This window comes from Medicago truncatula, chromosome 2 (assembly GCF_003473485.1).
Source record: "Medicago truncatula cultivar Jemalong A17 chromosome 2, MtrunA17r5.0-ANR, whole genome shotgun sequence".
Taxonomy (NCBI): Eukaryota; Viridiplantae; Streptophyta; class Magnoliopsida; order Fabales; family Fabaceae; genus Medicago; species Medicago truncatula.
In genome coordinates, this window is record NC_053043.1 from 31,799,259 (window position 1) to 31,817,578 (window position 18,320).

Genomic DNA, 18,320 nt, shown 5'->3' on the forward strand with positions numbered 1-18,320 from the left:
TCTTGGAGATTTTGTGAACTGGGAGAGAAGAGAAAGAGGAAAACGAAATCTGGATTTTTTTTATTGTATGAATTCCTATGAATATGAAGAATTGATAGAAGGAAGAAGATAAAAAAAGGAAAAAAAAATTAGGTGTTGGTTGTTCATTGTTGTATACAATAGACATGCAATCGAATGGTTGAAATTATATATAAAATATTAGTCATTAAAAAACTAACGGAGAGGACCAAAAGAGGTAATGACAAAAGACATAAGGGATCAATTTATGACTTTTTTAATTAGGGGATCATACTGAAAAAAAGAATTAAGTTAAGAGACCAACGAAACCTTATTTTTACAACATATATGACACATGTGAATTTGAAAGCCAATGGTTAAGCAACGAACTCATCCTACTTAGTGAATGGCAATGCTGATTATCTCCTCTAATTTGTTTAATCTTAATTAAATTCACATTTTGAGCAATTTTTTTGTCAGTAGTCTAACGGTTAGAATTCAACTTATAAGGTGAATAAGTGGGGTGTTCGAGGTTCGAACACCATCCGCTGTATATAATAATATATTGTCTTGCCAACTGAGCTATGCTCACGGAACTGCAATTTATTTTATTGGCTATAAATAAAGAAATATGCATGATAATAAAAAAAAACTCTAAGTGACTTTTTTTGAAGTTATTTGGAGTGTTAATTATACAATTGTTGCCGATAACAAGGATGACATAGCAACACCCAACAAAAAGACATACAATCAGCCCAACTGACTGCCCAACATTCCATTAGAAAATAAAACCAATCCAACTACTTTATCATCATATCCCCATCACTAGTCACTATCGCCACTGTACCCTTGTATTGTACCATTAAGTTGTTTGCAACCACTCTCGTCGTCACAACAACTAGGCACCGATCATTTCAATTTTCAATATTGAACTCGGGTGTTTATTGCAAGCAAAATGGGAAAATCATTGCTTTCATGTCACTAAATCTTGCTGCTTTTTGTTGGTGTTATATATAAAAAGAAATGATATTTGAACATCTATTTTATGACAATTTTTGTTATAACTTTCTCTCTCATACTCACATTATTTTTTACTTTATCTCTCTTATTGCTTTGATTTTCGTGCAAATACCTATTCTTTCTTTACAAATTATGATTGTCTCCATAAGTTGTCAATTAAAGAATGTTCAAATAACACTCCTGATATATAAAATCTGAAATTCTAGTTTTGAGTCCGTTGACAGGACAATTGAGAATTTTTGGGAAATGTCTTGAAATTACACACTCGAAGTTTAGATAGTAGTCTAATTTGATGTACGAACTCAAAGTAACATCCTTGAAGATAAAAAAGAACAACGCTTGAAAGAGGTCATTCATAAACATTCGAAAACTCAAGCCATTTTGTACTAAAAATAACTACCTTTTCGAAAGTGGTACAAGAAAAGACTAAAAGTTGGTTACGCGACCGTAAATTTGTCAAAAAAGGTCGTCATAATTGAAGATTAAAGGAGACTTGCATAAGAAGCTTCAAGTTAGCTAAGAGACACATGACATGTATGCAACGTAGAGACTAGAGATTAGTTCCTTTCTTTTGCAAACACGTCCAAAGAAAATGGGAATAAAAGACCCCTGTCCAAAACTCAAACCAAGCTAAGAGAAAAGCTAAGGCATAGAAGAAGCTCAAAGAACATACATAGCCTCATAACACCCTACATCTGCATTGATACACAATAATGCAAGAAACAACTACAATTAAAATAATCAGGCCTAGACCTTTGAGCAAAGATGATGAATATTATTACTTATCAATATCATGCCTCTTTTTACGATTGTAAGATTTTATAAGGATCAAGATACATTCAGTCATGCATTAGATTTATTTTTTCTTGAAATAAGTCATGTATTAGATTAATATATCTTTTAAATTTTGCCTATTTTTATTATTTAAAGTTTGAATCAATTTCAACGTATAAACAAAATTGAATTGATTTCACAAGAATTTGGTTTTGTTTTTGTTGTGGTCAAGATTTGAACTCCGGACCTTGCATATATTATGTGTGTGTTTGGTATGACGGTGACGAAAATTGATTTTGATAGAATTAATTTTGAGAGAATTGGTTTTGGTTAAAAGTCAGTTGGATGTGAATTGATTTATGTTTTGATACACTTAATTAAAATTGATTCTTACAAGTTGATGTTGTTTGGATTATATGAATCAAAATTGATTTTAAATGTACAATGACCAAACTATCCTTTTGATTGTATTTAAAAGCAAATATCTCATTCACATTAGATAATTATTTCAGCTTATTATTGATTTTATTGATTTAAAAATTCATTTTTAGATAATATTAGTTTATAAGACTTATTTTTAATATTTATTATTTTTTTTTTTTATCAATTAGGTGATTTTTAATAGAATATAAGCATCAAAATAATGCAATTAAAAGAGATACAATATGCGCTCCTTCAAAAATAAATAAATGCAGTTTATGTAAAAAAAAAAAAAAAAAACATTGTCCCAAATGGGTTTAATTATATAAATAAAATTTAACTAATAGTCAATGGAAAAAAAATTCTAGATAATCAACCAAAAACACCCCAACCCAACCCAATAGTAAAAAAAAAATCATGAATTAAAATTACGTCTTCAACGTGCCCCTGTCTTACATTTTCCAGAAGCTTGAATCCATTTCTCTACCATTTTGATCTTCTTCCCCATCTCTCAACACTCTTCTCCCACTTCTCTTCCCCATATATCAACATTCTTATCTTATTTTACCATTTCTCTCAAGCTTAAAAGCAAAAAAAAACGAAATTATATGGGTCTGGGAAAGAACAACATTCATCTGATTTAAGTGGTAGATATGAGACATGTGAAGAAGAGGAAGAAAGTTGTGGTGATTATGGATGTTGTGAAGAAGAAGAAAGCTGTTATTGAATAGGAAATCCAAGAAATTGTGGGTAATAAGGTAAATTTACATGTCAGCAGAAATTAACTATTTGGAATCGATTTTCCTTTGCCGCAGAAGCTCCAATTGCTTTGAAGTAACTCGCGTTTGGGGCTAAAATCACGTTTTCTAGAATTGATTTTGCAAGTTATCCAAACATCCATTTCATGGCTCAAACCGCGTTTGGGACTGAAAAAGCACGTTTGGAGCTTGCAAACGTGCAACCAAACATATACTATACATTATTCATACCAACTGAGTTAAATTCCGAACAAAAATTTGATATTTTTTAGCCTAAAAAAAGGCTACAAATTTCCAAAATCAAATATTCCTACGTTTAATAATAAAACAAACATGTGATATAAATTAAGGTATCAAATCACTTTATCAAAAGTTATACTTTAATTAGAAAACAAGTACTTACTATTGCATCATTTAATAAGTTCTATGAGTTATCTATTTTCTCACAATTTAATTTGATAAATATTTTATATCTTATTTTGTATAAAATTATTTTCGTCCATTTTCAATGTTTAGCCTTTGTCCGGGATAGTAAAAACATCTTCAAGAATAGGGCTGGAGGAAAAACATTCATTTGTTGACAATATTATTTGACCATTACTTTTTTTATTTTATGAGTTTCTCACGCATCTTATTCGAATACAAAATCACTCGGTATTTATATACCGAACAAAATAGGAGGCACGATAAATCAATAGGGTGAAAAAAGGAGTCATATTATTTATGCAACTTAGATCAATGTGTTTATTCATACTTTTATTTGATAGAGTATTTTTGTCATAAAAAAGAAATGAATGGTCATGCATCGGAGAATAGTTACTTGTTGTTCTGTTCAGTAATTAACTACAAATAGTCAAATATGGTTCATGTCAACGAATCTAATCAAGGATCTTTAACAAATAAACCATACATAGTACAAAAAAACTAGACGGAAACAAATCATACACTAATATGCTTTACAAAATAATAAAACATGAAACCACAGGTCATAACACAGTTGCATTGAATTAAATTTCTCTCTTAAAATAAACATCATCTCCCAGAGTCAGATTTGGTCAACGACCTCAACCTCACAAAAAACTTAACCTTCTTATCTAAATTATTGGACCCATGTTGTTGCTCTTTCCTCTTCTTCCCACTCAAAGAGTCCCAATTCTCCGGTGAACCCATTAGAAGAACACTCTCTGGTGACCTCACTCCGATCATTGCCAACTCCTCATTATCTGTCTGATCAGCAGCAGATGTAACAACAACCACCCTGCCTTGCATAAGAGACAAAACCTCCCTCATTGCCACATCAACATCCCTCCTATTCCTCAACAAAATCTCCCCCACATGTGCCGGTGTAAGGGACCCACCCGAACGAATACACCCTTCGATTGCCTCAAACATCACGTGTGACTCCAGCCCAAGGTAATTCTTTGCCAACTCCCTAAACGCATGGACCCCACACGTGCTTAAACTCACGTGCACGTCCATGCGTCCACACCTAACTAATGCAGGATCAACACTATCCCTATGATTAGTTGTAAAAACTACTAACCTCTCTTCTCCACAACATGACCATAGCCCATCCGTAAAATTAAGGAGCCCCGAAAGTGTGACCCGACTACTCTCATCACAACTCGAACCAGAAAACGATGTTGTTTTATGTTTCTTAGACTTAGACAACGACTTTGCACCATTTTTCTTCGACATTCTATCTGCGGTTAAATCCACAGAACAATCAATATCTTCAATAACGATAATTGAACGATTTGTTGTTTGGATCAAAAGTGAACGAAGCTCGGAGTTATCAGAAACTTTCGTAAGTTCCAAATCATAAACATCATAACATAGAAAATTCGCCATTGCAGCAATGAGGCTGGATTTACCCGACCCAGGTGGACCATGAAGCAAGTAACCACGTTTCCAAGCTCGCCCGACCCGATGATAAAACTCTTTACCCGATGCAAAAGCTGTTAAATCATCTTTGATTTGTTTTTTCAAATCGGGTTCAAGTGCTAGCGTTTCAAAAGTAGAAGGATGACGAAACGGAACCGAAACCCAACCCGATTCAAATGAACCGGTTCCGTTATTATTCGTGAAAAGCCTCCGTTCACGTGAGACACGCTCAAACTCCTCGGCGCGTGAGGTGACATGAGAGAGATACGCAGAGAGAAGCGCGTGACGGTGACGCTTCGGAAAACGGAGCGTGAAGCTGCGTTTTTCTTCTACAGAATCCTGCATGGTGTCTACATGGTGTGTCCATGAGAGACGGTGGTTGTTGAACGTGTCATGGACGGTGTGGTTTGGTGCAACAGCGAAGGATATGCGGTTGGAGGAAGGAGAGCGTGAGAGTGTGAGACGGCGGCATGCGGTGGCAGAGGAGTGGTTGACGGCGTTGAGGTAGAGATGGACGTGGCGGTAGAGGTCGTTGAGTTCGACGCCGCAGTAACCGTTGAATTCGGGAATTTCAAAGTATGAGTATGGAGAAAGAAGATCTTGAAGTGATTCGTACAGTGAATGAAGCACTGAGAGAAGCTGTGTTGGAAGTACGTTTTGGAGAACTGTTAGTAACCCTAACAATGACCACATTTGTGACAATATCTCCATTTTTGGTGTTTTGTTTAGATTTTTGTGTGTTGTATGTTGTGAATAATTGAATAGGAACGTGAATGAGAATGTTTCTTTTTGAGGTTGTTATATATATACGTTGCATAAAAGAATGAACATGGTTTGGTAAAGGTTAATGTTTTGTGTTTTGAGGAAGAAAAAGAAGCATTAAATAAACATGATGTTGTAGAGGAGGTTAAAGTTAAAGGTAAAGATGATTAAACAACCGACCACTTTGCTTTTTGCTTTTGCTTTGTTCGTTTGCAGATATGGTTGATTTTGTTTGTTCATGGCCTTATTAGTACAGAATTATTTTGCATGCTTGGTATAGAATCGTGTGTTACACACCTTAAGACATGCATTACCTTACTAAAGAATCTTAGAAAATGTGAATTTATGTTTGCCAAAGGTTCTTTCTTCCATTCTGTTCCTGGTTTTCTACCTTGGAAGCGTAAGCATCCACTTTGGTATGTGAATTAGAAGTATAAGCATCCACTTTGGTATGTGAATGTGTCCTTGAATCTATCAAAATTGAAGAAACATCTTCAATTGCTGCTTTATAAATCATTTTTGATCCTCAAATGTATATTTTGTTACTTAAATATGTGTTTTTTGTTAGTCAATTTAGTCCATAAAATTACAAACAAAAGATATGTATTTGCAACTTTGATACATTCAAAGAGTATAATGACATCGCCTCATAATCTGAATATCAAAGTGGTTGTTTACTCACCTTGAAATCTACACGAAGGGTGTCCATATCTTTCTTTGTGACTTAGAAACCAAAATCAATGCAAAATGCTTGTTTTTGCCAATGGTAGTTTCAACCTTCATCAATTAATGCTTTTGTTTTTGGATAAATAATTAGTTTGGTCCTTCGGTGCGTGAGACAATATTGTCACACTAGTCTCTCAATGTATTAAAATTACAAACACATTCTCAAGTATCTTTTTTGTTAGTAATTTTATTTTATAGACTAAATGGATCAACAAAAAATACATTTTAATACTAGACTAGACTAACTAACTAAAGAGGCATTTGAGGAAGGAAAAAAAAACTAACTAAAGACACATTTATTTTTTATTTTGATACATTCAAAATTATTGTGACAAAGCACCACATTTAGCGATCAAAATAACTGTTTACCCTTTTTTTTTTCTTTTCATCTTTTCTTTTTTCTGATTTTTGTCTTTTGCATGGTGTGTATTTACTTGTTCTAGTATGAATTAAATTTTAGGGATACTTATAGCAAGTTAGTAACACACTATTTTCAACACACTCATTCTAATTGGTTAGAATTCAAATTAGTCTTACTAAATTGTCTAGGTCTCACAAAAATTTGATCCATATGAGCTTAGACTAGTAGGAAAAAATTGTGTTAAGAAAGTATTGAAGAGTTTATTGCTAACATTTACCTTTTTCAAATTCAACCTAGTTTTACAAGCATCTTGATCTTGTGAGTTGTAAATAATGCCCATAAAGCCATGTATTTCACAATGCACACGTGGTATAACTAGCTTTAGTAAAAGATCATCAAGGATAATAGCAGCATCAATGCCAACACATGGTGTAACGTTTGATGGTATGGTGGGCATGCAGGGGATCTTGTGCAGTGGAATCTGCTTTCGTACTTTCTTGACAATTCACACTTTATTCTTTACCTTATTTTTTCTTGTAATTTGTGCATTCATAAGTCAGAGAATGTTCTTTTGTATTATTATAACTCATCAGTCATTCATCATGAGTACTGACTGAGTGTGAGATGATAATGAGGGGATGATGATTATGTACTCCTGATTATTTTCATGTTTTACTGCACCATGTTGGTTCAAATTGCTACAAATGAACCCATTCTATAATTTTTTATTTTAGCATCTATTCATGTTTATATTTTTTATCTTCATCTTTGTACTTTAGGGTGGTATTACTGCATCATAAAATTATGAGGTTAGACTTCAATGCACAAATATGTAATAATTGACTCTAATTTTTTTTTTTTAAAAAAAAATGCCTGTATACAAACTTTGTTGCTGATTTGGTTTTGCAATTCTATGTATGCATCAAACTTTTTCAATTCATTATTTTAGGCTTTTACTTATTTATTGGTCTGCATAGTGGTGGGAGATGGTCTATGATAATGTGATATATAAATCTTAAAGTAATTGGAGATGCATGGTGGTATTCTTTCTTGTGAATTACATTTCTTTTATATCTTTTACATGCTTGTGCTTTTGTAACAAAGTTTAATTTATGCTTTACAGAAATTTGTCTAAATTTCCTTTTACTAAAGCAATGCAATTTGTACCATCAGATTATAATCTTGTGGTGTTGTGATATCATTCTTATCTAAATCTTTCTTGCCCCTTCAATGGTTTTAGGTATCCACTCATAAAAATGGTTGATATTTTGAGAAAGGGAACATGTAAAAGAGAAAATAAAAGGGGGTGAAAAAGAAAAAGAGGCATGTGTATGGGCATCAAAAGCCACGAATATGTAGGACGGACAAAGAATTCAGTGTAGGTCAGCCTTGAGAGAAAGCTAAGCTTAAATTAGGGTATCAAGAATAAAGGCAAAAAAAAGTGTTCTCATTATATGGAATGTCAATGATCTAAGGGATCATATTCCATCTATGCATTAGGTTTCATTGCAAAATTGGTTCATCAAGAGAATTGATCAATGTGTTTCTCTAGAAATTGTAAATCAAGTAGCAGTTAACATGTACTAAAATTAGAGATTGCACTTCACATATTTAGTGTATAAGCTTAGATATTATGTCGTGAACATGACCAACTATTTTAGAATGTCATCTAAATATCCATTAAATATTAAAGTGTATGTCATGACTTGAGCGAATGCTCGGCTTTAATTGGGGTATTAGCATAAAGTATAAAGTTGGTTCTGCCTGGAATGTCAATAATCAAATGGATTAAGACTATTGAGTTATAGTTATGATCAAGATAATCGGTGTGGACATTCACATACTAGCCATCGTGTAATTGCAAAAAAACTCTATCTATTTAATGATGAATAAATAATAAATATGCTAGAGCTATTCTAGATCTTATAGATTACTAATTAAAATAAGTTTAAGCACACTTCTGGTGGCTTTTAATCAAGTTAGATGTTTTAATCAATTGAACACTCATTTTTATTCATTACTCCCTCCGTTTCTAAATATAAGTAAAATTGACTTGTTAGGTTCATTCATTTAATAATATATAAATGAATGAATCTAACAAGTCAATTTTACTTATATTTAGAAATGGAAGAAGTACTAGTCTTTGTTGGGAAGTCTTAGAACCTATTGAACACACTGGGTTAGTTCTATCTTTCCAACAATATTTTACATACATAAAGTTTAGAGTTTATTCCGAGCAGTTGGTTTAGTGGTAAATGCTTGAATTTAGGATTGTGCTTCTCTCTAGATCTAGGTGTAAACCCACTATAAAAAAACGCGTTAATTCTGGCGGTTTTTTACCGGCGGTCCTTATTAACCGCCACTATATCCTATGTATTGCGGCAGTTTTTATGTCCGCCGCTTTTTACGGTACATTACGGCGGTTTTAACCGCCAGTATTAACAAAATATAATAGCACAATTTACATCGTATATTATGGCATTTTAGACCGCCGCTATTAACCTTTTTAATTTTTCCAGCTCCAAATCACTTGGCGCACTATCTTCCCTCTTTTTTTTTCCCAACTTTTTAGAAAATCCCTCCATCTTTTTCTTTTGTCTTTCTTTTCTTCTTAACATAAAATAAAATATTTTTATAACAAAACATCAAAACCCTCACCGATTCATAGTCTTCAAACATTATCTCCAAGCTTCCAAAGTTCCAAACCTTTTCCATCACTACCAAAACACCTTTCTTTTCACCGATTCATAGTCTTCAAACCATTCAATTCCTTCCTTATGCATTTTCGATTCATGTTTTTCAATTGATACCAAAACCCTCAAACACCCAAACCCATTTGATTCCCTCAAACCTCTAAATTCCTAATCTTTAACCGATTTCAAAACCCTCAAACACCCAAAGCCTCATCTGTGGTCCCTGTCGAATTCTTCTCTCAACATTGTGAGTATGAAGTTTGCTTAATCTGAAATACCCAAACCCTCATCTTTGTATTATTCTTGATTTTAGTTCAGATTTTATTATAAAGTTCAGTTTTAATTATATGATTGAATTATTTATTGTTGTTGTGAATTTGTGTAGAAAAACTGAGGTTTGTGAAAAGAAACAAGCGGATCTACTGTTATTTGAGGAGGTTTGCTGCCAAATCAGGAGGATCTAGAGTTGCAACCCATCACTCTTATTTGGTGAGGATATGAGTTATTTAAATTTCTTGTTTTGTTTGAGTTTTGTTTCTTAAAAACCAAATCAGGAATAATGAAATTTTTTTAATACAAGTTTTAATAATACGATGGATTTATCTTAAACTACTGTTATGTGAGGAGGTTTGTTGCTAAATTGCTTGTACACAACATAGATAGCAATTAGTTTAATAAATTAATTATTTGAAGTTTCAAAGCTCTCAGTATTATTAAACAAAGATGACATGATTCTAGAACCAGTAGTTGTGTTTCATGGATTTGGATATCATTGTATAGATATTACCTAGCAAGCAAAACACACTTTGTGAATTGTTTTGCCTTTCTTTTATGCATTGTATTGGTTTAGCAATTGTTGGGCTTAATGGATATGATATGCCTGTTCTGGTTATGTATTTTTGGTTACAAGGTTGGCATTTACTGATGTTTTTTACCTCAATCTTTTTCTGCATTGTACTAGGCTGTTTGTGCCTGTTTTTGGTGGCTAAGTGGTGTTGTTTGGCTGCTGGTCCAGCAGAAGTGGCAGGCCTCTGTTGTTTTTCTGCTATGGTGAGTCTTTGCTGCGTCTTGGATTGCATTTTGGGTCCTTGAATGTGTTTTTTTTTGTGTTTTAGGCATGATAGTAAGTTATGTAACAGCTGATGTTACTTGTTTGAGTGAAAAAAGGGAATACAAGGATTGAATAAATTAGATGAGCACCACCATTGTGTTGTGGCAGCTGCCATAGGCCAAATCATTGATTTTAGTTTCCTTGTGATTCAAATATACTTCAATTCATTCTGTACTATACTTTTAACACTTCATTTTCTGTTTGTCCCATAGAACGACTATAATTGTCAGCACATCAATCGCCGTTGCACCAAAATTGCCGTCTGAAATCTCAAAATTGTGCAGGAGGTATGAGATGCGTTCCTTGTACCTTTATACACTGTCTATATAATTCTATATCTTAATTCATCATCAGTGATTATTAAAATTTGGTAGTTACAAATCTTAAGATGCAATGCTTTAACATTTTTTTTTTTTTTGTAGTCATGTCAATTGATAAATCATGGATTTGCAAACGACTAGGCACACCTGAGTATGAAAATGGGATAATTCACTTTTTGAATTTTGCATTTGAACATCAATCTGCTGATTTACTTACAATTAAGTGTCCGTGTTCAAAATGTGGTTTCAAGAAGGGGGGAACATGGGATGAAGTTTACATACACCTAAAAAATAGACCTTTTCCAAAAAATTACAAAATTTGGACTTGGCATGGTGAAAGACCAAATGTAATCGCATCTGAGGCAGTTCAAAGAACCTGTGTTCCAGAAGATACTTTTCAACCACAAAATCCAATGGAAAACATGGTCAATGATGCATTTGGAATTGGTCGAAACAACCTGGATGATGCTGGTCCATCCTCTGTGCATAACAATGAAGGGCGTAACTCGACACATGATGTAGACGATGTCGAGATTTATGAGTTGTTAAAGGAGGCAAATGAAGAATTATATGAAGGGTGTACAAAGTATTCAAAATTGTCATTTATAGTTAAATTGTATCATATAAAGTGCTTGTGTAGAATGAGTGACAAAGCCATGACTATGATTCTTGAATTGTTAAAAGATGTGTTCGGAGATGCAAAGATTCCTAATTCATTCTATGAGGCTAAGAAAATCATCAACAAACTTGGTCTTGGTTATATTAAGATACCTGCTTGCCCAAATGATTGTATGTTATATTGGGGTGAAGAAAATCAAGAATTGGAAGAATACAAAATATGCAAGACATCTAAGTGGAAGGATAACAAGAAGAAACAACCTGCAAAGATATTGCGCTACTTTCCACTAAAGCCAAGATTGCAAAGGCTATTTATGGGTTCCAAAATCGCAGAGTCTATGAGTTGGCATGCATTGGATGGTAACCAAGATGGGCTGATGCGACATCCTAAAGATTCCGAGGCATGGAAAACGTTTGACTTACTTCATCCTGAATTTGCAGCAGATCCTCGAAATGTACGACTTGGCCTATCCACCGATGGCTTTAACCCTTTTGGAGTTATGAGTTCAAACTACAGCATTTGGCCGGTGGTTCTTATCCCATACAATCGCCCTCCATGGGAGTGCATGAAGCAAACATCAATGATCCTTTCCATGATCATTCCTGGGAAACTAGCCCCGGGAAATAACATTGATGTGTACTTACAACCTCTCATCAAAGAGTTGAACGAAATGTGGTATGATGGAGTGCGTACATTAGATTCATCAAAAAATGAAATGTTTACGTTGAAGGCAGCTGTGATGTGGACAATTAGTGACTTTCCAGGGCTTGGTACTTTATCTGGGTGGAACACATACACTGGTTTAGCCTGCCCCACTTGTAAGTTTGAAACAGATAGTTGTAGACTAAAGAATGGTAGGAAATGATGTTTTATGGGTCACCGGCGATTTTTAAAAAAAGATCATAAATTTCGATTGAATCGGTCTCGTTTTAATGGAAAATTTGAGGAAAGGGAACCCCCTTCAACTTTGTCTGGGTTGGACATATTAAATCAGCTTAAGAACATTGATGTTACTTTTGGGAAGGAGCCAGAATCTAATGATAAAGGTAAAAAATCTCGAGGAAAGAAACCAGTTGAAAAAGGAAAGAAATCAGTTGAAAAGGGAAAGAAACCAGTTGAAGAAGGAAAGAAGCCGGTTGAAGAAGGAGATAGACCAATTAGAAAAAGAAAAAGACCAGTTGGAAAAAAAAAAAGACCAATCGAAGAAGAAGAAAAGCCAACAATTGAAGATATTAAGAAACAATGGAGGAAGAAAAGCATATTTTTTGATCTTCCTTATTGGGAGTCTAACTTATTGCGTCATAATTTAGATCCAATGCACATTGAGAAAAATGTATGTGATAATGTTGTATACACTTTGCTCAATGATTCTGGGAAATCAAAAGACAATCTTAATGCTCGGAAGGATCTTAAAAAAATGCGTATAAGGAAGGATCTTTGGCCTGATGATAATGACAAATTTCGCCCATCTATATTTACGATGTCAAATTCAAAGAAAGATGTCTTCTTACAAACTTTGAAGAATACTACAGTGCCAGATGGGTACTCAAGCAATATCTCAAGGTGTGTTGACTTAAAAAATCGTAAGCTTTTTGGAATGAAAAGCCATGACTCTCATGTTCTTATGGAGCAATTACTACCTTTAGCAATACGAAATGTCCTACCAGACAATGTGACTGCAGTGTTAATAGAGTTGTGTTCATTCTTTCGTCAATTATGTGCCAAGAGTTTGAGTCTCTCGGATCTTGATAGGCTCCAGGATCGAATTATTCTCACTCTTTGTCACTTAGAAATATTATTCCCTCCTTCGTTCTTTACAATCATGGTTCATTTGACCATTCATCTTGTGGATGAAGCAAAACTTGGAGGTCCAGTACACTATCGCTGGATGTATCCTATTGAAAGGTAAACAATATGCTTCTTTTTTAGACTATTATTTTAACCCCCTTTGGCTGATTCCAATATACTAATTTTCAATTCCCTCTCTAGGTATTTGGGACACTTAAAAGGCTATGTTAGGAATAAGGCACAACCCGAAGGTTCTATTGCTGAAGGATATGTTGCTGAAGAGGCTCTCACCTTTTGCTCTCTATATGTAGAAGGGATTGAGACTCGAATCAATAGACCTGCACGTGTTGATGATTATCCTGATGATAGCGCTTCATCACGTACATCTACAATTTTTCCACCAATGGGTAAAGCAGTAGGAGCATTCCAAAGTTTTGAGCTATCAGATATGGTGAAAACTCAAGCACATCGTTATGTGTTATTTAATTGTCCACAAGTCAAGCCTTATATAGAGTGAGTACCTCGACGATTCGTAAATGATATCAGATTTGTAAAGACACATATATATATATATATATATATATATGTGATATTAAGAATCGTAAATTGATATTGATTGTTTATGTAGTGAATTTAAGGACTACTTGTGGAGGCGATCTAAGGGACGTAGACCGACAACAACAGAGATAGAGAAAATAGTAAATAAAGATTTCATGGACTGGTTTCCTCGAAGGGTAAGGATAAATATATAATAAAGTTGTTGCTGGTCATTTCATGGATGTTTATAAATTTATGAAAGTTCTATGACATTCTTTCATTGTCATTTTAGATTATGAACCCCGACATATCAAGTACAATACCAGATGATCTCAAGTATCTTGCAAAAGGCCCATCAACACAAGCTAGAAGATGTTCTGCATATAATATTAATGGATTCAAATTCCGAACAGTTGCATGAGAGCATGGATTTAAAACCCAAAACAGCGGAGTTTATTTAACATCTGCAACATCCTGTGTTGCTAGCAGTGCAGATGGAAATGTTAGAGAAGCCGATTTGTTATATTATGGAAAATTACAAGATATCATTGAGCTTAACTACTCTGGTTTTAAAGTTACTTTATTCAAATGTACATGGGCTGACACAACTACAGATAGGGGGTTTAAAAAAGATGCATGGGGTTTCAGTTCCATTAATTTTTCCCGAGTGATTCACACAGGTGATCGTGAAGATCATGATCCGTACATTGAGGCTTCACAAGCGCAAATGGTCTATTATGTTAATGATGAGCTGAGTAAAGACTGGAGTGTTGTTGTCCATTTGAAGCCAAGAGACTTGTATGATATGGGAGAGCAAATAGATACTGAAATTTGTCCCGATCAAGACTTTAGTCAATTTTTTCAAGACTCTGATGATCTATCTTTGATAAGGGAGGACGCAGATGATGAGGAATGAATTAATGAGAGAGGGGAATGTTAATATTCTTATATGATTTTGACGTGTCAATGTTAAGACATACTTTCCTTCTATGATTTTTAACCATTAATATCATTGTTATATGCAACTAGTTCTATGATTAGCATGTCTATAAAGTTATGTTTGAATATAGTTCTTTAAATTTAGCATTATAATTATTCAAATCATTTGTTACTGATTTCTTTAATTTACATATACAGCAATGCCAAAGTCCAGGAGGATAAAGAATTTCCTTAAAGTATCAAATGAGAGCTCTTCACATGGTGCATCTTTCCCCAATCTAACTTCCTCACAACATCCACAAGAAGAGGTTGCAAGTTCACATCGTGGAGCAAAGGTATCAGTTCAGCCACACAATCAAACATCCTTGCAATCTACACAACAAAGGGTTGCACGCTCTATAGAGGTTGCACGCACTACACAGGTTGTATCTGCCTCCAATGATCAAAATCAAGCTCCACATGCATCACAAAATGAATCCCCTACACTGGTTGCTGCAAGTATATCGTCTCAAATACCAAATCAAACACGCTTGCAACGTGAAGCTAATGCACCTATTCAGCAAACCAATCTAACTTCCTCACAACATGAAGCTAATGTACCAGTTCAGCCACCCAATCTAACGGCGCAATCTGCGCAACCAATGGCCGCACGTCCTCGACGTAGAGGTGGACGAGAATCTACCCATTATTGGTCTGTAGATGCACTAGGTATGCTTATATATCGATATAAATAGATTTAGTCTTGTGTTGTCTCTTGTTTACATATTTTTTAATAACATAACATTCATATCTCAATAGATGAAGAGAATGATGCAATTCGAAAACTTCATTTGCTGGTTAAGGACATCAATAACTTGCCTGATGGATTGCGAGTCATTGTGGATTTTGATGAACAACATACACCTATTGGAGAGGCTGCTGGTTTTCTTTCTGGAGTATGTGGATTAGTAGCAACACATAGTCCCTTTTTCCCTATAAGTTTGGATAAGTGGTCAGATATGCCAGCTAATTATTTTGATACACAATGGAAAGAACTCTTTGAGGTAAAATAATTTTTATTCTAGTTATGTTTTTTATAGTTTGTCTTTGTAAAATTGTAATTAACTAACATTCTTGTTATTTGAAGCGTCGATTCTGTTTCAATGAAGTTGAAGATCTAGCTAAAAGATATATTGAGGGTTCAATTGGCAAAAAGTGGAGAGAGTATAGACTTAAACTATTTGATGATAACTTCGATCCTACTTTGAGCAAGAATGAAATTGTCAACAATAGACCTGAGAATGTTCCCTTGGACCATTGGGTGAAATTTGTTGAATATCGCTTGAAACCCGAGACTATGGTATACTTCATTTTTCATTATATATTGATTTTTTTTAAAATAATCAGTTGTTAAATCATAGAAAGTAATATACTCTCACTTGTATAGGAAATGTGCAAGCGAAACAAAGAAGCGAGAAAGAAACAGATTTTTAATCATACGTGCGGCGCCATGACTTTCGCGAGGAAAAGACATATCCTAGTATGTTTGTCTATTACTATATGTAGCTAATTCATTGTTTAAGTTGACTATTAAGTTATCTGATTCATAATTATACTTTTTGTTCTAGACTCTTGAGGCTGGTAAGCCTGTCGGCCGGGGTCCAATGTGGGATATGACCCACAAAAGGGCAGATGGGAAGTATGTGAATGAAGAAGCTCAGAAGATAGGGGTAAATTGATAATCTACGTCACAATTTATTTTAAAATTATGTTCATTGTTTTAGAATTGAAGGAAATGAATGTTATTCATTGGTTATTTATTATTTGGTTTGTAGGAGAAAATTTGCAATCATATAGCTGAAAACCCTGATGGTTATTCTGAAATTTCTCCAAATGATATTGTTGGCAAGATATTTGGAAAAGAGCATTCTGGCCGTGTTCGAGGAATGGGCATGGGAGTGGTTCCTACTATTGCTTTTAAGCATACTACCACACGACTTAGCGGTATGGAGTTTGGCTCTTTTCGTGGTAGTACTTCAAGCGGCAGTTCTGGATTGGTGAACCAAAAACTTGCAACTATGGAGGCTCAAATTACAACACTTGTTGGCTACGTTAAAGCGAAGGAAGGTGGTTCACTGCCTCCAGAGTTAGCTGCTGCCTTATTTCCCAATGATACACTACAGGTATAATAACTACTCAATGCATTTATGATTTTGTGCATCTGTCTTTCTGGAGTAGTACCGACACTACATTAAGCTTTGGAAGCATTGATATTATTTGATGATATTTTACAAAATGGATCTGAATGCTATTGGGCTAATGAAATCAATACTGCTAATTTTTTTTATCAATTAAATGCATTTCTCTAAGTTTTTCATCATCAATCTTTATATTCATCAATTATGAAAAATTGATTTTGGATAATACTGTCTTATGATCTTTTACTTTGATAATAACTTTTACTTTGCTTAGGTTGTTGAATTGGCAATAATATCTTGCTTAATATGAGTTAGCAATTATAATATTTTTTGCAGGCATCAAATGTAGGAAGTGGATCTCCAACACCCAATGACATAACTAGATCATCAGATGAAAGCAATGCATGTTGAGCATGAGAGTCCAAATTTTAGTGACATCAGTTGTGGTCATTTTTATGTTTTGAAACTTGTTATTTTGAGAATAGCTAAAGATGGTGGAAATGGTTTGTGTAACTTTATGTTTGAAAACTTGTTTATATTTGAGACTTGTTTATTTTGAGAATGGATATTTGTATCAAACTCCACTTGAGTTGAATTATAAATATATCAATGACAATGTTCAAAATTTGTTTGTCCTTTAATTTTTTCCAAAAAATAGAAATGTACAATTATATATTCCTATGAATTAATAATATTATAAATAAAGTAATTTCAATTTTATATGTCAATTGTGGCAGCTATATGATTAAATATTAGAAGTAAATTCTGGCAGTTGGACATGCCACTATATGAATAGGTCACATAAGTGCTTTCTGGCGGTTAAAACTGCCACTATATTAGAAGTACTTTCTGGCGGTTAAAACTGCCGATACTTTCTGCATGTTACGGCAGTCAACAATGCCAGAAACACTTATTGGCTTTGTCACAATTATGTAAATAATGGCGTTTGAAACTGCCGCTATATACAATTAAATAACCGCCACTTTAAACCAAGTATATAACGGCGGACAACATGGTGGCTACGTAAAAACTGCCGCTTTAAACATTGTGGCAGGCGAAATTTCGGCAGTTCTTGAAACGCCAGAATTGTGCATAGTGGCGGCTAAAACCGCCGGAATATACATTTTTTAGCCGCCGGAAAACACGCGTTTTTTTGTAGTGACCTCTCATGTGCAAACAATTTTTGTATGGGGTCAGTTCATATATAACTTTGAGCCGACTTTAATTGACTCTCCGTTACTAGACGATAAGATTGGTCCCTTGAATTTGTTGGTCTTTTACCCAAAAACCGAATTTAAAAAAAAAAAGAAAAGGAAGAAATAGAGTTTGATCCCTCGTCCAACTGCTTAAGGTGTGGAGTCTTTTACTAATTTTATCAATCATATATATTGGTATAAACCCTCGAATTCTGCTCTTTATTCAAACGGTTTTGTT

The 18,320-nt window shown here is 34.2% G+C and overlaps 2 protein-coding genes across 2 annotated transcripts; one reads left to right on the forward strand and one right to left on the reverse strand.

Moving 5' to 3' along the window:
- Positions 1 to 3,776: 3,776 nt before the first annotated feature.
- Positions 3,777 to 5,716, reverse strand: LOC25486874 (AAA-ATPase At4g25835). The gene has a single exon (XM_013608696.3). The coding sequence runs from the start codon at positions 5,562 to 5,564 to the stop codon at positions 4,002 to 4,004; it is 1,563 nt and encodes a 520-aa protein (XP_013464150.1). The 5' UTR covers positions 5,565 to 5,716; the 3' UTR covers positions 3,777 to 4,001.
- A 5,013-nt stretch (positions 5,717 to 10,729) lies between these two features.
- Positions 10,730 to 17,473, forward strand: LOC112419089 (uncharacterized). Its single transcript, XM_024775979.2, has 8 exons — positions 10,730 to 10,793; positions 14,908 to 15,417; positions 15,508 to 15,752; positions 15,836 to 16,048; positions 16,136 to 16,228; positions 16,317 to 16,418; positions 16,524 to 16,871; positions 17,223 to 17,473. Exons 2-8 carry the CDS (start codon positions 14,910 to 14,912, stop codon positions 17,295 to 17,297), a joined length of 1,584 nt encoding a protein of 527 aa, XP_024631747.2. The 5' UTR covers positions 10,730 to 10,793; positions 14,908 to 14,909; the 3' UTR covers positions 17,298 to 17,473.
- Positions 17,474 to 18,320: the final 847 nt, after the last annotated feature.